We start from the raw sequence: 19,571 nt of genomic DNA on the forward strand, positions 1-19,571 counted from the left end.
CCGATACAGGAGGCATGGAAACGTGCAGCCTGAATTGCAGGACACGTCTGGCTGTGAAGCAGATTGAAAACCGATGTTTACAGAAATATGTGCACAAATATTATAAGAACACGTTTTTATAACATAAATCATTAATGTCAGATGTTATTTAGCCTCTAAAAGTTCCATGAATATTAAAACGAACAGTGATGCTTGAAGTAAAAACAAACAACTGGGTTATTTTCAAAGGAATAAATTAGGATGATATACATTTTTTAATATATATATATATATATATACACAAAAAATATCATCTTTATGCTTATTTACAGAAGAGGCTGATTCATTTGCTGTACATGCTGCTCATAGGAAGGCATGCTGAGCCAACATCATTACGCAATCTCCAGTTCCCACTGAAACCAGCTAAAAAGGAAACGTGGTTCAACCGATTCTGATTGCTCAAAGAGAGGTTTGCATCCATGCTGGTAATGTGGATTGTAATCTGAGAACAGCAGTCTCAACTTCAGTGTAAAAAAGATGAGTAGTAAAATACTTTACGCAGTAGTAGAAGAGTACAAAAGGGATTTTTTTTTCATTGGCACAAAGGTTGCTGCACCAGAAATTGAAATTCTTCTCATCTCCCTCCTGAGATGTCCAGTCAGTAGCTGGTTATAAAAAAAAAAAAACCTTTAAAATTAGAAAGCAGAATCGGCCTCTTATAGCTAAATTTGCCCAACTCACAAATGCTGCATAGGGAAGCATAGTTACCAAGTGAAAATATGCCTAAAAATATTCCAGTTTAACCAGTTAATCACAAAAAATATCCTGAAAAATTCGCGTGCTCCTGAAACGGCAAAAACGGAAGACGAAACCTGGTAGAAAATACAGTAAAAATACAGATTTCAGATGGACAAAGGTTCATGGTCCAACAACTCTCCCAACTTTGACTACAGAATATATGCTGAAGACGCCACAGCGCCCCAGAAATGGGACCAATGTCTCTCTGGAGGTCGGGTGTGCTGAAGAAATAAGCTCCGCCCCATTGTCAAGATTTGGGTCAAAGAGTTCTGATAATCATGATGTTCGAACCTTAATATTCCTGACTGAGTTGGTTTTGATGAGTTATTGATGCCGAAGGAGGAGGAACTCTGTGATTGACGTCTGCCGACCAGGAAGGAGGGTGGAGCCCCACATCAGTACTGCGGAGAATCTGGGCCCAAATGGCAAAACCGGTGCAAGATTTTGTTGGAAGGTTGCGGAGAATTGGGGCCCGTGTTTGGATTCGGATGAATATGCAGACGTCTTCATGTTGAACGCAGCGGGAGTTGATCTGACAGAAGCATGAACACCGGTTTCATCCTGAATGATGGCTGATTGGGTTCCCCCAGGTCAGCGTTCCTCATCAGAACCTGGATGTGAACATCTACAGGTTCTCTCCCGGCTGGTACTGAGGCTCCGTGGAGGTGAAGTAGTCCTCCAGGAAGCCCTGCAGGTACTCAAATGTGGGCCTCTCCTCGGGCTCTTTCTTCCAGCAGGTTAGCATCAGGTCGTGCATAGATTCTGGGCATTCAGCCGGACACGGCATCCTGTAGCCCCGCTCCACCTGGTCCAACACCTCCCGGTTCACCATCCCTGTCAGAGCGAGACAGGAACTTAGCTGTGAGCTGTGGAATGATTTTTTATTTTATTTGTTTTTTTGCTTAGAGCTGCAGCAGGAAGAGGAAGAGGAACCAGTTCCACACATGATATGCCAAAATAACAATATTGCTAATTTTAACTTTAGAACTTTGACAAGGCAGCAGTGCTGGGCTGTCACACGCATGTGTGCGTGTAAAAACCACACGCAGGCGTGCTTAAAGACGCCTCACAATCCAGAAATATAAAATTACTAAAACCCAAAATGCACAGTATCCCCTCTGGGCTCCTTGCCTGGATAGGGAACGCGGCCTTTGGTGGCCAGTTCGGTCAGCAGGATCCCAAATGACCAGACGTCAGACTTGATGGTGAAGCGTCCGTACAGGGCGGCCTCGGGGGCTGTCCACTTGATAGGGAACTTGGCTCCTGTGAGGAAACAGGTTCCCTTAGTTAAATTAGATGAGAGCAAAAGCACATCAGCAGGATGAGTCACATGGTTTACTGTCACAACAGAGGTGACGCAGCAGCTTTAATAGGATCCAGGTCAGAAAACAATATTAAGCTGGATGGATGCAGGATAGTCGCGTAACTGTCGTGGGAACTGCAAATCCTGCAGCAACTGTGGTTCATTCAGATGTTCCCACCTTGTCTGGCTGTATATTCGTTATCCTCGATGAGACGAGCCAAACCGAAATCAGCCACTTTGCACACCAGGTTGTCTCCCACCAGGATGTTAGCGGCTCTCAGGTCCCGGTGCACGTAGTTCATCCTCTCCACGTACGCCATCCCCGAGGCAATCTGAGACACAGACCGAGCTCTGTGATTTCTGGCTTTTAAATGAATTATGCCCATCTGTTGATGTAGACATCGGGCTACCGAGGAAGCCGATTTTATTCAAATACAAGATCAAAACCGGACAGCGCGTCATTTAGACCCACCTGAGCCGCCATGTCCACCAGCTGTGGGAGGCGGAGCATCTTCCCCATGTCACCTTTCAGGAAATCCAGTAAGCTGCCTGTTAGCAGGGACACGCAGCGCAGGTCAGTGCACGAGCGGCCATTCCCGATGAAATATTTACCAATTAACCGTTAAATTAAGGTGTTTTTCTTGCGAGCCTCCACAGATCTGTGCTGACCTTGACCCATGTACTCTGTGACAATATAGATGGGTTCTTCAGACACCACAGCGTAGAGCTGAACCAGCTTCTCGTGCCTCAGTTTCTTCATGACCTGAGCTTCCTGGAGGAAGGCCTCAGGAGACATGGTGCCAGGCTTCAGAGTCTTTATTGCAACTCTGGTTGTACCGTTCCAGGTTCCTGACAGAAGAATAAAACAGGGAGATCAAAAGTGGGGAAGGACTGGGACCAAATGTCACTGTAGATGCCTTTATTCTGCTTTCCCCGTGTCACAATTGGTTGAGCTTAGCAGAAAAAGATTATTATTGTCACTCGCACCGTGTGACCGTTAAATATGATGGGAAAGACAGATATCATCACAGTTAGAGAGAAAATCAAGACTGAACTCAGCACTACTGTGTGTGTATGTGTGTATCCTTATTTTATTAACCAAACTTCAATCCCCATAGCTTTCATTTAAGCATCTGTACAGCAGCAGATGAAATGTTAAAGGCATTAGAGATAAAAACCGGAACGAGTGCTTGGCAAAGCCATAAGAATTAGGAGAACTAGCGCTCCTTTATGCACTTTGTTCTTCAGACAGATTGTTAATATTTCACTTGATCTTTTGAACTTCCTTTTCTATTGGGCATGTCTTCAGCAGCTCCTGTGTGTGTGTGTGTGTGTGTGTGTGTGTGTGTGTGTGTGTGTATGCGCTCAGCAGCCTGATCAAAGCAGCACTTACCCATCCAGACCTCTCCAAAGCAGCCCTGTCCAAGCTTGAGATCAAGGCGGAGGGATTCTCTGGGGATCTCCCAGGCATCCTTGGATAATCCCTGAGTCTGAGGCTTCAGGACGGGACAAATGTCCGTCAGGCTGTGACACAGGCCGTCGGCGTGCTCTGACCATGGAGAACGCAGTGGAAGAATCACAAGGCTGCATTCCAGCTGTGTTTGTGTGTTTACGTGGCGCCAAACTCACTGCGATAGTGATTGACGAGATGCTGCAAGCTGCTGAACTGCGTGCGCGACGTGATGTAGAAGCCGCCACTGTCCAGCTTCCTGATCTTGTAGTGCTTCACGTTCAGCCCTTTAGTGTTGTCATAGTCCAACACGGACAGGCAGTAGGCACCTGGAGAAAAGCGCAAATAATGTGGGGCTAGATCTCCGCCGCTAGAGGGCAGCACCTCTCCAGGAAACTCTCAGACTCCAGCCGAGACTCAGGCAGCAGCCTCCCCCTTCCCTGAATGGTTGAACTGGGTGATGCGGCCTGGTGGTTGCACTGTTCTTAGCCTCCGCTCCACGCTGACCTAATTCTGTCAGGCTCGCCCACCACACACCTCTCCACGGGTCTCCCTTCCCTCCTGCCCTCCCGATCCTTTCCCATTTCTGTCTATGAACATTTTACATCAGCACCCAACGACAAACCCAGAGATGACGGGACCTCTTGTAAAATAACGGCAGGGATGGAGCTTCGCATGGGAGATGTGTTTGCTGCAGCATTCACTGCCGGAAGCATCTGATCGGCCTCCAGACGGATTCCCGTAGGCAACACAACCAACCTTTCCCCATCTGCTGGCTTTGTCTCTGTTTTGTACCCACACCGACACACAATCAGCAGCTGGCTATCGCGTCTTACAGGACTTCCTATTGGTCCATTTTACAAAGATTGCCCTAGAATTCAAACTTTGCATCACACAGAGACTGGAATAATTTTGCAAAGTCATAAAATATTGAGAGAGGAGGGGCCTACAAAAACTCAACAACAAGGGAAGCTCACCAAAGAGTAAGAAGGACCTGGCGAATGACATCTAAACCAAGACGAACTCTCACCTTTGGTGGTCTCACTCTCTCGCACCAGGAATGTTCCTCGCCGGTTCTCCAAGCTGAGCAGCAGCCTCTCGGAGTCCCTGCGGGTAATTTTGCCAAAGTACCACCTGATGGAGTTAGAGAAAGAGACAAATGTGGGACACAGAAGACAAAATTGGTGTTGGGGAAAAGAGCAGAAGTGGGGGGAAGCGACAGGACGCAGCGAGGGCGAGTCGTTGCTGAGGTTTTCCCGTAGTCGTTCCAACAAAAGCATGCAGCAGCGGCTTACCTGGAATCTAGAGCCACGCTGGGATGACTGCAAGGTGGGGGGGCCGGGGGGTGCAAGAGCAAGAAAAGGAGGTGTTAGAAAGTTAGCTTGTGAAGCTTAAATGTAGAAGGAAGTGGGTTAGCATGACAGGAGTGTTCACGTCAAGCAGGAAAGAAGGAGCCACACTTAAATAAAGGAACAAGGAATGTTGGATCAATAGGTTTTAAGTCCTCTGACTGATAGATGTCATGATTGTTCAGATGAATCAACGTAAAGACACAATTTCATCCCACAGAGTCAAAAGGACCCTTAAGGAGGAAAAGATAAAACCTACTCTTCTGCCTGGATGGAGTCGGATGGAGCCACATAATTGCTGGGGATGTAGCCGCTGTCGCCGGTGGTCAGGGAGCGAGCCAGCCACCAGTCTCCTTCTCTGCACAGGTAAGGAGACAACAGGCAGCACTGAGCCCACCTCATCCCACATCACAACACAAAATAAACATCTTTGCAGACAGAACACAGGAGGTTTTACAGGAGGAAACGCAGTAATGAGGGTGGGGAAACAGATGACACGTGCTCTATGTCACACTTTACCGGGGAGTGAACAGCTGTAGCGTCGCAGCACCACATTCAGCCGGAACAAATAGAAAAACAGTCAGTTTGCACCTCAATAGAATCTGGTGGTGCGAAGCTTGGCACCAGCTTGCTCTGGACTAGCAAACTGCTAAGGTTCATGGGGCAGGAGCAGGGTTATTTGCCCTTACAGTCTAAGTGTTACAGCGCTCCACACAGCACGCCTCAGGTGATACACTAAAACACACACAGGCAGACAAACAGGACATTCAAATATTCCAGTGAAACTTCACAAACCTGCAGTTTAATTTCCTCCTATCAAAAAAAGCCACCATTTGCAGTTGAGAAGAGATGAAACAAAGAGAATTGAAGAAATAAAGGAGAGAATTGTTACGAGCAGTGGAAAAAGAGCAGAAGTCACAAAAGCAGACATGAAACATTCGGCATTGTTCCTTTTCTGATACACCTAAACTGCTTACAGAGGAAGGAGGCTCGATAATTCATGCAAATACAGCTGACAGGATCTGACCAGAATGATAACGTAAGACTGACGTTTCACCGATGCCCCTTCGCTGACCTCCAGGGCGGGCAGGTTCTGGGCACATTTGACCCACTGCAGATTCCAGGGCTGTGCTCTAAGGGGCCAGATGCATTGAAAATCCACTATTGTCCTCAGCTCTAGCCTTCTAGGTCAGCAGTTTGATAGCAGGCAAGCAGCACTGGGGGTGCAGCGCGACAGTCTATGGTTCACTGCACCTCTATCGGTCTGGCTAAGAGGCCCCCCATTTCACAAACAAGCCCCTCCCCCTTACAGTTTTAAGTTTGCACAGAACAACTGGGTTTCATGGCGCCCGTCAGCAGCCAGCATGGATCACATCTGCGTCCATGGTCGGAGCTGTAACATGGAATCCAGAAACAAGTGTAGCAATGTGTCTGTAGGAGCCAGAAATCAGGCTCTGCTGCCTGTTCCCACGGTTACCAGTATGCAGATTGATCACTGGCACCTCTGACCAAGTGCAGCGTGATTTTCCTTACGTGTTGTTGACAATCTGGAGGCGTTCGCCCTTCCTGAAAGACAGATCGGACGCCGTTCTCGATTCATAATCATACAGCGCCACAAAGGTCGTCACACCTCCTGCAAGAAGAAAACATTTACAATGGCGCACGCAACAAGGTGCTCGTTTTAAACCCACTCTGAGCCGCCACGCCCACCTGCGAGGGTGATTCTGCTGGGAGCGGTGAGACTGTTATTGTCCACACCCCCAAACAGGGCCAGCTCCGCGTTATTAGGCATAGACTGGCCACCGCCAAGGCCTCCCTCCACTGTCGGGCTGCGGTTTGGTGTCAAAGACTGTTGATTGGAGTTGTGGTGGTGGCCGCCAGCCCCTCCCCCAGAGCTGAGGGTTCCATCAAGGCTGCGACTTCGTTGGCCTACATCTTTGGGCTTACTCTTATGTCCCCCCATGACTGAGGTCGGTGATGCCTTCAATGACAGAGAAAAAGAGTGCATCTTAAACAAAGCAGTGTTTCAGAGACGGCCGTCCTTACGTTAAAGGACGTCCTCTGGAAAAATTCCTCTGACCGCTCGGAGGCCAGATGCAGAAACCAGAGATGTAACAGAAACCAGTGATCTAAACCCACAGAGATGCCGTGTCATGAAGACCACATGAAGCAAAACCTCCCCACTGATGCTGGTGCAGCTGCTCAACACTGATATCTGATTACTCCCCCCCCCCCAACACACACACACACACACACACACACACACAGGGGTACGGAGACAGCCATGAAACAACCACTCTCCGTTTGATTTGATTGAACTATATTCATATTTATGCTAATTTACTCGTTAAAGGCCTTCTTTGAGGAGGTGCTATGATTCATTTATGAGCAGCACATAAATCAGAATATTATTGTTCATTGCCAGCATGAATATCGGCGACAGAGGTCGTCAGATTTTACTGTGGAAAGGTTGAAGGTCCAGCAGTGATGTGATGAGGGCAGGCCAGAGGTCAGCCTTTTCCTTCCTCTCCTGATCCACATCGTTCCTCTGTGATGCAGCTTAGCGGCAGGAGATCCTCACAGCAAGCCATGGATAATTCACGGAAACGAGCCAGTGCATCACGGATACATAAATCCATGGGGGGTCGTGTAAGAAATGCCACTTTAAGCATGATAGCATTTGATTTGGGGGCAGGCTGGGGTTAGGGTGCATATGGGCGCTGTCTGACTACTCAGCCCTTTTAGCCAGCATCCTGACTGACTGTTGCTATTTAGAACAACACAGCATCAGTTGGATCCACCTCATTCAGCCGGCACACACACACACACACACACACACACACACACACACAAGCTGCAACATGCAGGCTAGCGGGTACGCTTGGAGTCAGAGCTTTGTGGTGACATATGGTGGAAAATGTGTGACACAGAGGCCAGTTTTCCAACCACGCACAGTTTCATTCATTCATAAGTGGTCCGGGAACTGGGAACTGGTCCGGAGAAGAACAGGATTCCAAAACTGAAACATTTCCGAATGATTTTTAACGAACATCAAATGATGGCTGAAAGAGACTCGCCCTGCTGCTGCAGGATTTAAAACCTATTGTTTGACTTTTTTTTTTTTTTTTTTACACACATCATTCAGTAGACACACCCAGAATTTTAACACGCATAAAACAGCAGGTGTGTGTATTAGCGCGCGCGTGTGTGTGTGTGTATTCGTGTGTGTGTGTCTGACCCACAGCGGTGGCGGCGCGACGCAGAAGGCAGCCAGATGAATAAAAGAGGAGAAGAATTTAGTGCCATAAATGAACAGGATGGGGGAGGATGGAGAGGAAGTGAAGAGGAATCAATGCGTACGTACAGTCAATATCTGCCCCTGGGGGTACGACTACATGAGGGAGGGGGGGTCATGTCCCATAAAGGCCTGAGCGTGGTAGGCAGGTTAACACGCTGACATGAGAGCACAGACACAAAGATGACGGGCGGCTCGTCAAGCTGCCCTTTGTGCGTTTTGGTGCCCCCCCCCCCACTGCCCCCGAGCAGACTGGTGTCACGGTTAATAAGCTGCAGCGGCCCGAGAGGGGACACCACCACTGTCGGATGTGTGAAGCGTGTCACGCTGCTTAGAGGATGTTAACGTAGAATGTTGCCTAAAAAATTAATCAAATATATTATATATGAATAAATAAATATATTAAAAATGCCATTTTCACTATTTGTATACTGGGCTGGTTTATTGAATCTGGTGGAGCACCTAAAGGCCATATTCTCTATGTATTTTTCAATATGTTTTGAAAATTGCCACTATTTAATTGAACTTTACTCTAACCCAGGCTGGGCAGGAGCAGCTTCCTGAAAGTGTTACTGATTGTATAGATGTTGTGGAGGAGAAGGCACGTGATGGCCAACCTGCCTGCATTTAAGCTCCATTACGGGACAGTTTTCCTCTTACATCCAACAGAATCTGGCTGTTTTGCTGCTACAGTACCATCTTCTATTCACGCTCCAACAAAGTCACGCTTTGTCCGTTCACAGCAGGAAGTAACAAACAAGACCCAGAAGTGCTCTTTCAGACAGATGGATTACAGTTCTCAGTGAGCCAGAAATATGGAAATGAAGGAAGCGGAGCAGTGGCGTGTTCTGCGTGTCGTCAGCAGCTGATGGCGAGCCCGGTTCTGCTCAGACAGCGTCGAGCTTCTGCAACAAGCAGCTACTGTCTGAGGCAGTGCAGCCTGGAAACCCTTCTAGTAAACCAGGGAAGGGGCGCGGCTGGCTCGTTGGGGGATTTTCTTAATTATGCATAAGATCTGACAATGAATTCCAAATCCTTCGTGTCTCCCGGGCTTCCTGCAAACAGGAATAGGCTTTTGATGGCTGCCAGGGTTGTTTTGTGCTGACAGGAGGCAGCTTTCAGGTTTGCAAAAAGAAAGAAAGAAAACGCAATCTCAGAATCCTGCCACCGAAATAATCGGAGGGCGTGTGTCACTGATCCATTAACAGGCTTCCGAGGAGGAATGAGGCCAGGATCATGACACTGGACCATTCACACAGGCAGCCTGTGCTCTGAGAGGATGTTCTGTGCACTGGTTAAAAAAAAATCCTTTTATCTTTTATCAAATAGTCACGAACTCAGATGTGCTGCGTGCTGCCATAATGAGAGATTTTCCACGAGGAAGCCGAGGCAGAGCCAAAAAGCTCAAGTCAGGGCCTGTGCACAGTGATGACAGTTACAGTGGACCCTATTTCTATCACAGCGCGCTGCCTGCTTTAGCTGGCTGTTCCTCCTGGCTGTGCTCTCACACATGGATCGGGCATGTCCTGACAATCCACATTCTCTGTGTAGATTTAGCCGCCGGCTCAATGCACAAGGCCACAAGCTTTTACTGTAACGTCGTGCGTGGAACAGACTGTCAGATTTGGGAAAACAAGAGGTCCCCCCAGGTTACTGAGCAGGAAGAGCGCTTGAACCCAGGGGGGTGACTTGGTTCTAGCAGCTCTTTCTGCAGGGGCACCGAGCAGAACTGGGGCACAGGTGAACAGGAGCCATCAGGCCGTATTCAGATATGGGACCCACCTCAACGGGTTCATCCATCAATCGACACCCCCCCTCTGATTTTTATTTAATCACCAAATAAAACTGACCCAACGAATACTGACTGTGACTATTGTGCAGGATATTTCCTTCCTGCCTATCAGACAGATGAGCAGAGATATCATCCTGGTCTTTATCGTTTGCATGAGCACAAATGAACGTTGAAGGTGGGGGTGTCTGCCGGTGTGCTGCTCACGGCAGGAGCCTTCATTCAGAGCCCTGTGATACGTCTCTGCTGATGTAGCGCAGCAGACAGGAAGTGTGTGTGGCTAAAGGGAGGCAGGTCATCTCAATGCTCTTTATGTAATTACAACGGGGAGGGGGGGGGTGGTGCCGGGAGGCTTTTGGTCCTGCGTCATAAATCGTAGCATAATCCAGCCCCACTCATTCTGTCCAGATTACCAACATCCAGCCCCTAATCTTCCTGGTTGAATGCTGCGATGATGAAATTCCATCTGGGGCTTGCAAACAAAATGGGTGTAGCAATGACAGGACGGGACAGAGCGGTCAAACCGCCGTTCCGAGCCTTATCGTGTCTCAACAAATCTGTCTGCCGAGAACAGAGGACACCTGGAATATTTTCACACAGTCTGACTAGGATGGAATGTACCTGGTGCATCTAGACAAGCGCGCCACCTAAAAATGGAGCGATTCTATTTTATGGAATCAAATTTGATCTTAACTGTAGTAATAATTAGTTATTAGTAGGATGAATTAAGGTCTTAACCAACAATTGCAGCAATTCTGACTAATTCTCTCACCTTTATCTCATTTTTAATCCTGATACTGTAGATTCACTCACAGTTTTGGGAACTTTCAGACCACATATCAAGTTCCCTTAACGCTCCTGATGGTCACTGACAGACGGACGACTTCCTGGTATTGAACAGAATGTTATCTGGTTTCTAAGCAAACATGAATAGAGGAAATGTCTGCTTGGATGTGTTTGCAGTTCAGCTCCCACACAGCTTTAAGTGGTTGACTAGTGTTCATTTGTACTTCCCATTGATTGAACCATTAGGTATTACAGATATTACAAACAGCTACGGTGAAGTGACACGGCCAGCGACACCCCCCCCCGTTCCAAGGTCTGAAGGTAAACATACACCCTTGCTGAGTGCTGGATAAAGCATGTGTACTGCCCCCCTCTTCTCCAATCAGACAGACATTGGGATAGGGAGGTGCTGAAGTCAATATTTACTGCTACACACACATACAGAGCCCACACGTTGCCATGACGGCGATTCCAAGCATTCCACAAACCGACAAATGCAGGATAGTTACACACAGTCTTTCTGGGCCAAAGCAGTGAGGGAAGACATGATGTGACGGTGTGATATTAGCACAGCCTTTAATTTATGAGGTATGTCTTTCACTTCCTGCAGGCATTTCAGAGGGAAACTCCAGGACGGGATACAACAAAATGGATTATGAGTGGCCTCCCCCAAAAGTTTGCCATTGTGACGTTTTCAAGATGTTTTCCCATAAAAACATCATGTTTACCCAGTTTTCAGGCTTCTCAGGAGGCTGCAGCGCTTTGGCTTCTGTAATAGGATCAGAGGCTGGGAGCCCTGATCCCTTTCATTCTGTGTGTGTGTGTGTGTGTGTGTGTGTGTGTGTGCGCGCGCGTGTGTGTGTGTAGGTCTCACACTGGTATTTTTGATAAAAAAAGTGACCTACAATGTGTTAGCTCACCTTTTGTTTGCCAAATACAAGAGCCAACGTGACTGTGAAACCCTATGACATCTGTGGGCCCGTGGAGCCGAGCAGCTGGCCGTTCCATCTTAACCCCGGCGCTTTGCAGAGGAATTTTTTTTCCGACCACTTCCAAACAACAAACACTGCTGGCAACAACTGCAGGTCTGTGGATTTTCCATGATCCCTTGTTCCTAATCTGACTACGACATACATCAAATTATTTTGGGATTGCGTCTCTGTGGGAGGATATCTGGGCCATTTTGGACGGGCCGTCTTGGTCGAGAAGAACGCAGGGCAGCAGCAAACAGAACAGAATGTTTGGATTTATATGCAAATGAAGGATCCAAAGTTCAAGAAGGTTCAGTTTCTACAATGGAGTCTGTCACAATATTTCAGGATGCTCCTGTTTATCCCAGAATTCCACAACTACAAAAAAATTGTAGTTGTAATTTAAATTGGAGAACATTTGCATGATAGAATAACAAACAAAGCTCACTATGTAGTCAACAAACGGCGACTGCGTTATTTAATTACAGGTCTGCCCAGGCTGCTCATCAAAGATCTGCATTGCCTCTTAACAGCGGAGGTAAAGATGCAAATGATGGGCAAAGGAGTTGCAGAAATAAAAACAAACTCTAAGTAGTTTCCAAGGATTAAACCTGAGCCGGACTTTATTTGTAAGGACTGACCTAATTAAAAGAAAAAAACACCCGACTGAATAAAAGATTTAGATGTTGTGTTATTGTACTTTCATTTGCCAAGTCTTCAGAGAATTTAACCAATGACAGCAAAGACCTCTGGGAGTCTCACCAGTCACGATGGAAGTGAAGCAGCCTCTTGGAGAAGAGGTGAAACTAACAGAAGTCCACTTTCTATTATTTGACCTGGATGACTGACAACATTCACGTCATGTTTCATTTGCAAAAGTTGCTCAGCTGATCCTGAAAAGTCTGTCTCCTGACGTATCGGACACGGCGACGTTCCTGAAGGAGGATAAAGCAGAAGAAAGATGCGCGCTAATGGGGCTTTATCAAAGGCTGGATGGCCCAGGGTCTCCCAGCTGTCCTATCTCACCAAATACAGAGCAGGAGAGAGACGTCTCCCCTGCTGAAGTCGCTGAGATCAGAGGCATGCCAGGCATGCACGGCCCCCCCATGGCCGTGAGACGACCCACACACACACCAGGGATTGTGCGAGAAGTCAGATCGCCCCTCTGCCCCTCATTTAATATTTAATTTACTAAACCCTCTGCATTTACTTTCTCTGACAAATATCAATTAGTGTAAAAAGTGTCTAAAAATAGATCATGTCGGTCTGGTTTATAGTTTAACTGTCAATAACGTACTTAAGCAACAGAGTGCAGGTCTCACGTACAGTATATGTGTAAAACACAGTAAATTATCAAGTGATTTTCATATAAAGTCAATATTTTTAGAAGGTCAGGACCACTTGGGGAGAGATTACATTTGCAGAATACATGAAAAAATGTGTTTAAATTGAACCATTTTACATTTAAATCTGTTTTGAGTCCGAATAAATAAAAGTCTAATGGGCAATGAGAGGAATTCTACAAAAGGATCCAAATGCATGTGGGGGGGCAGTTTGCTGATATATTCTGGTGGAGTTTAAAGGGAAAGGGTGATTAGGTAATGTAAATAACGTGGAAATACCCCAGAACTATGGAGAAATGTTCTCAGTTACATTCCAGGAACGCTTCCGCATCCTTTTACTTCTGCACCCCATCTAAATATGGTCATTGTGTAAAGTGAGACTGATGAACCCGACTCATGTCTTCAAACAGGAGGAAGAACACGATGGAGGGAAGAAGAAGATTATCTGCCAGGGATTTCTTCTCCCCTCCCCACTTCTACCCCCAAATCTAACATCCTCACACTCTCCCTCTGCCTCCTTCCCCTGCACATCCCCCCATCATTCCTTCAATCCTTTCAGGAGATTTCCAGAAGGAACTGGTGCAAATAAAGGAACTCAGTTAGCCCGATGTATCACGTGAGGAAGAAAAACATCCTTTTTCTGCTCACCAAATATCAGCAAAGTGGTTGTCAGTGCGGATTTAACGGTCCTAAATGCTCCGTGGCAAAGACCCCGGAGCTGCGGCACGGAGAGGCACCTTTTGCACGATGTTTCAATGCCTCACCGATGTCGCTGGAATTCGGAGGAACCTTAGATTTCAAACCTCTAATCACTTTTCAAAGATGTGGGATTGTGATGTGCCCAGGTCTTCCCTGGATCTGAAGTGTCTCTGCTTCAGTCGGAGCGGATTTCTTCCGTTTAACCCTTGATTTGCACAACAAGGCAGTCAGAACCCCCCCAGGCTAACCCAGGGGGGCCGCGTTTAACCTATAGAAGAGCCTCGGTGAAGGCTGTGGCTTAAGATTTATCAATGCCAATAAATGTTTAATTCCTTTCAAATGTATTCGTTATGTGTCATTGCAGTTATGGCAAATCTTCATTAAATACTAAAATAAAAAGGTCTAAATTTATTGTTTTTTCCTCACATTTTCCTCTAACTTAACCTGAACGATGTTAAACAGCTGCTGCTTCTCTGGTTCTGACTGGATAACCAGCAAGTTGACTGGGAACCACCTCACGACCAGCATGTTGTTACATAAACATCAACTGTTCTCCTGGAGGCGCCACGTTCACCTTTATGCACACTCAGCAAGAACTGGTGACGGTGCTACAGCACTCCCGATGGATGACAGACAACATTTAGGTGATTTAGGCTCCACTCAAATTTCAGGGTTTATGGAGAGCAGTGGGTTGGAATTTTCTGTGTTTTTACACTTTTTTTTTTTTTAGATGTGGCTGTTTTCTCCAAAGGTGATTGGTGGGATTAGATTCTCCACTTTAACCATGGAAATGTGTTTAAATAGGAGAAGAGTGCATGTTTGCTACGACCGAGCCCAGTCATGGCTCAGGAATGCAGAGTGGAGGAACGGGCGAGTTTCAACCGCTCACTCCCACAGCCCAGGGCAGGAATGTGCAGGCGGCAGGTAGAGACACCTTCCCACCCTGGACGTGGTCGGGGTACCACCTGCCCTGTTCCGAAACATTCCCTCCTCTTCCTGCCTGTCACCGAATGGAAAAACAAAATATGGCAGCGCTCTTTTAGGAGTGTGACAACACACACTTGCAGACCGGCTTATGTTTACAGTCAACACAACATCAAATGTCATTAAATGCCCCATGCTGGGGCTGCTCATCAGCCACAGGTCAGACCAGAACCAATGGCTGACATCAAGTGTCTTTTATTTTAAAAAATAGGGAGAAAAGATACAGTGGACCTCGATATTCAGGAATATTTGGTAAATCAACAATGTCATTAATCTGGAAAATACCCAATAATTGATGTACTCCTTTATTTAAATCACGTGAATTCAAATACCGGTTGTGCAGCTTTGTTTTCATGCACTGTGTCATTCCAGCCTTCCACTTCAGCTAAAGAGGAATGGAAAATGGAAAAAACGTATTCTGATTACATTAATTAGATTAAAAAAATGGCTTTGTTTTCATTTCCTCTGGACTTTAGTCCAAATTACAGAAAACAACCTTAAATTGGGAATGACTATTCAAACATTTAATTAAATCCAAAAACAAAACAGCAAAAATGTGCCACTAAAGTTCTGGAGCAGCCTGATCTACCATAACACAATAATGAGAATATTTGTATCAATCCTAAAGCACATTTTCAGAGCCAGGTTGCAGCGGCGTGTCTATAAATAAATCAGAGATTTCTGCTGCAGCTTTGGCTCAATTAAACAATGCAAAGCTGGCAGAGTTGAGGTGCAGCTTCCTCTCAGATAGACAAATAAGAGCAGCAGCCTTCACCATTAAACTTTAAAATGCAGCCGTCACGCACACACATCGGCGCCAGGGCAGATCTGCTCGCAGCCTCCGCACTTCCTCACAGGCTGAGCGGCCAGATCTCCAACGGGGCCGTTTCCTCCAGCGCTTTCAAACCAGCCTTTTGTTCACAGGGACCTGATTTCAATAGTCAAATGAAACTCGGTGGAGCAGAGAAGCTGCGAATGTGGCACAGACGGGGAGGCACTCAACGGGCCCGTAAACTGCTCTGGATCTAATCTATACCACCCTGGGGGAGGGACGGGGGGTCATCATTTAATACAAGGAACGCTATCATGTTTCTTAATAAAACATGTGATTATTAACAGGCTTAATTAATAACACGAGTTTCCCAGTTTCACAAAAAAAACCCCACCAAAGTTCTGAAGAAAGTTCTAAAATAAAGACAGAAGAAAGTTTATTCCATCCCCTTTAATCCCACTGCAACCACAGCAGGACTGCCCTTATATACCGCAGCCCACCACCAGGGGAGGAGGTTGACAGTAAATACAACAGATGATGCTCATGCCAGAAACCAGTCGGTCCCGAGAAAAAGAGATTTTCCTTCTGAAATGAACAAATCGGCTCTCTTTATCTGGCCTGGGTCAGATTGAAAGAGGCTGATCCTCTCTGCGAGAACATGATCAGCATGTCAACTCCCATGTGAACATATAGAGCAGCGATTCTCACAGGATGGAGAGGCTGACGTCTGAAAGGGGCCTGGGGTGCTAATGCTTCTCCTTCCAGCATCTCCATTCTGGGCAGCCTGGCGCAGCTGCACCCACACAAAGACGCACACAGGCAACTTTCTAAATGCCAGAGATGACTTTTCCTGTCAGAAGTGCGCGGAGCGATGGGAAAGCTCCAGTGAGAGCGATCACGTCTCAACACAGGCAACAGTGGACGGATTGAGCGGAGATGTGTGTGGCCTGTGTCACCCTGGCCCGTTTCCAGTGGAGCGGAGGGACAGGAAGTGGTCCGGGATCCTGGGAGGATACAAGCCCTCTTCTGTGTGTCAAACCACAATAAGACACCAAATTCAAATAAGAGGCGACTCAGAACCAATGTGGGGGCCAGAATTTCTACTTTCAGGTAGCCCAGACATCACTTTAGTGCAGCTCTGTTCCGGCAGATGAAAACCAACGCAACGCTCAACATATGTGGCCTCGACACATGAGATAAATCACTCCGTCGAAAGCCTGAAAACAGATCCAGATCCAGAGCCCGACAGGATACAGAAATGGACAGACGGAGCGAGAGAACAGGTGGCTCGGGACTTCCTGTGCTCGGCCCTGCACCCTTTAAAGTAGCTGGGCGCTAATTAGCACCAAAACTGGGACAGATCGACAGAAGTTTACTATCCGAACACATGAAATATTCAAAGCCTGTTGTCAGTGGGGAACCCACCCCAGATACGTCCCCCTAAAACGCTCCTTGTCTGCTCCCTGGCACATTGGAGAGGTATCGGCGCTGGCGTGTGACAAGTGTTTTGTTCTGGATGCCAGACAGAAGCGAGCAGCGAGCATGAGACCCATTATTTCCACTACTACTATCGTTTCATTCATTCAGTTTTGCTGCTCTGACGGTCCAGGCTTCATCACAAAAGCTGTAATTATAGAAAGTGGAACAAGAATTCAAGAATTTGGCAAAAGGCAGCGGATGCAAGGTTCCCCCCACTCACTGTTAGAAATGAAGATGAATCACGTCCCCAACTTCCTGTTACTGTTAAAGAATAAACTAGTGAAATCACTTGGTATTAAAAGACCCAAAAAGGATTAAAATATCATGGAGAGTCATCTTCCGTCCTCCAATGAGAACTGGCCTCCTTTCTCTTCTGTTCTGGTCTCCACAGCGTCACATTTACAACCCGCTGGGTGTCAGTGAATCCTCAACTGACCTAAAGGAAAATGGGCCACAGACTGGATCCAACCAGACTCAGCAGACCTTCAGCTACACTGTCGGATGCTCGACGTCTGACGTTCAATGAATCTGCTCAGTTTGTTCCTGTGCTGCTTCACAGACTAAAATAAACACATCCTCATATAGAGACCAGGCTCTCTCTAGAAACCCCTCCTAAACGACCTCCTTCCCAATTTTCTAAATAGGTGCAAAAAGAAAAGGAACCATTCCGAAAGTAGCAGAAACGTGCGTGAAACAAGCGTCTCATTGATGCCAGGCCCAGAGTATCACCCTGACAGACAGACCACTCCAGTATGAGGGGAAACAAAGGGGCCTGTCCACAGCCACTCTGCCAATTAGCAGGAATTTATCCCTCAAGAGCCACTTTCCACCAACCTCACTGGAGCTGACATAAACATCTACCGCTTTCACTTGAGGGCATTCATGGGATTCCAGGAAGCATTAAGTTCTCCTCTGTGGAACCTAGAAAAGTACAATGACCTTCGGGTGCCACTCTGAGAGACGCTTCCCTCGTTTGGGCGGTAGGCCGCGCCGCCTCGCCACCGGCAGAGAAGGTTTTGCCCGGACTTTAGGCGAAAGCGTTTGGTCGCCCTCCACGGCCACTTTGTTCGCCTTCAGCCCAAAGTAAATATCTAAGGATGCTCGCAGGGTGCAACATTTGTTCGCCTGGTGCCAAACAGCCTAATTCCTTCAGGAAAACACAGGCGAAATCTGTGGGGGATTACCCCCCCCGGCCAGTGGTCACCAAACACGATATGTTTTCATGCACATATTTGTGCCTCTTTCAGATTAGGATTAGGAAGAAGACAGAGAAAGTTGGTTCCGGGATTAAACGCACAGATTATTTAGGTTGTGGGCGCATTTTTGCATCACACCAGCAGCTCGGCAGGTTCAAGCTTCACGCATCTGCGCTGTTTGATGGACCAAATCGGAAGAATCATCACCGCACGGAAGCAGCTTTCATCCCTGTTTTAATCATCCTCATCCATCCTGTCATCACACAGCATAATTAAATATCACCTCTGTTTGATTTGGGGCAGCTTTATTACAGCTCGCGTGCACGTTTCACCTGTCCGCTGAAGGTTATTAAGGTCTGACGGTTCCAGTGGCACCTGTAAATGCTCTGGTCAGATGTTAAATCTGCACTAGGAAAGGGAAAAACCTGCGATTATGCGATTTAGGGGTGCTTTTATTAGTCATCACAGCATTAGAGTCGATATGTGGGCCTTCGGTTGAGTGGGAGGGGTTAATCCTGAACATGTGACAGACGTCTCTTTTCAAGTAAGTAGACAGAAGAATTTGTGGCATTTGGTGTGGGGGAAAAAAGAGCATGAAACGGGCGTTGAGCAGGTAGAACGGAATCTAACCAAGACCCAGCCAACTTTCATCTCTGGAGACTCACGCCACCTTTTCTTTTACACAATATGAACTATTATCAGTTTACTTAAAGTTTGAGAATTTGGGGTTGTATGAAAAGAGAAAAATAACTACATTAACGAGGCATTTGCGTCTGTGTCACAGTTCCCGAGAGGTAAAATGGAGATGATCTAGTTTTAATGAATGATCTGTCTGCACCTCCTTCATTACTCTAAAGTAGTACAGGCGACTCACCCGTGACGCACAGGCTGCTGGAGATGAGGTGTCGTCCTTTCTTATGCCGATCACACAGGTGGATTTTTTTTTCAATAAACCATCAAAGAAGTGATAAGAGGAAGCAAAAGCTCGCAGATCCTTAAACTGGGGCTTCGGAGCAGCAGAGACAACCAAAAAAGCCAGCGACAGAGGAAGCGAAGGGAGGCGATCCCATTCAAGTGGAGGGGCGGCCCGCAGAGATCATGACGGGGAGATGACTCAGAAACGGAGAAACCATGCCCCCACTTCAGACTGTTTGGATCAAACCCGGGGTCGATGAGACCAGCCGAGCTGCGTGCGTCCCCGGCAGGTTCACGCGCGGCAGCAGCGCGTCTGACAGCAGGAGCGCAGCGGCACGATATCCCGATCAAAACACTGGGAGCTGATATTACAGGGGGGGTGGGGGTGGGGAGGTGCAGGGAGGGGCCTCCAACCTCCACTCCCGGCTCTGATTGGTCCAGACCCAAACCGGACTGAGTTGGA

The 19,571-nt window shown here is 47.2% G+C and overlaps 1 protein-coding gene across 4 annotated transcripts; it reads right to left on the reverse strand.

Annotated features, from left to right (window-relative positions):
- Positions 1-287: 287 nt before the first annotated feature.
- Positions 288-19,461, reverse strand: src (v-src avian sarcoma (Schmidt-Ruppin A-2) viral oncogene homolog). Of its 4 annotated transcripts, XM_029833975.1 has the most exons (14): positions 19,068-19,461; positions 6,590-6,860; positions 6,413-6,512; positions 5,675-5,692; positions 5,139-5,237; positions 4,826-4,852; positions 4,561-4,664; positions 3,710-3,859; positions 3,474-3,629; positions 2,750-2,929; positions 2,553-2,629; positions 2,259-2,412; positions 1,909-2,040; positions 288-1,611 (listed from the first exon to the last, which is right to left on the reverse strand). In XM_029833975.1, exons 2-14 carry the CDS (start codon positions 6,840-6,842, stop codon positions 1,403-1,405), a joined length of 1,659 nt encoding a protein of 552 aa, XP_029689835.1. In that variant the 5' UTR covers positions 6,843-6,860; positions 19,068-19,461; the 3' UTR covers positions 288-1,402. The 4 variants fall into 4 exon arrangements, with proteins under 4 accessions (XP_029689835.1, XP_029689836.1, XP_029689837.1 ...); XM_029833976.1 differs by lacking the exon at positions 5,675-5,692 and having other exon boundaries at positions 19,068-19,460; XM_029833977.1 differs by lacking the exon at positions 4,826-4,852 and having other exon boundaries at positions 19,068-19,460.
- Positions 19,462-19,571: the final 110 nt, after the last annotated feature.

This window comes from Takifugu rubripes, chromosome 3 (genome assembly GCF_901000725.2).
Source record: "Takifugu rubripes chromosome 3, fTakRub1.2, whole genome shotgun sequence".
Lineage (NCBI taxonomy): Eukaryota > Metazoa > Chordata > Actinopteri > Tetraodontiformes > Tetraodontidae > Takifugu > Takifugu rubripes.

Bases quoted from the DNA above. Each gene is read 5' to 3' on its own strand.
- src (XM_029833975.1), bottom strand. From the start codon at position 6,842: ATGGGGGGACATAAGAGTAAGCCCAAAGATGTAGGCCAACGAAGTCGC. The intron at 3,630-3,709 runs GTGAGTTTGGCG...CTCCATGGTCAG, and splicing joins TCTCGTCAATCACTATCGCA to AGCACGCCGACGGCCTGTGT. The intron at 1,612-1,908 runs GCAAGGAGCCCA...TCGCTCTGACAG, and splicing joins AGGCCGCGTTCCCTATCCAG to GGATGGTGAACCGGGAGGTG.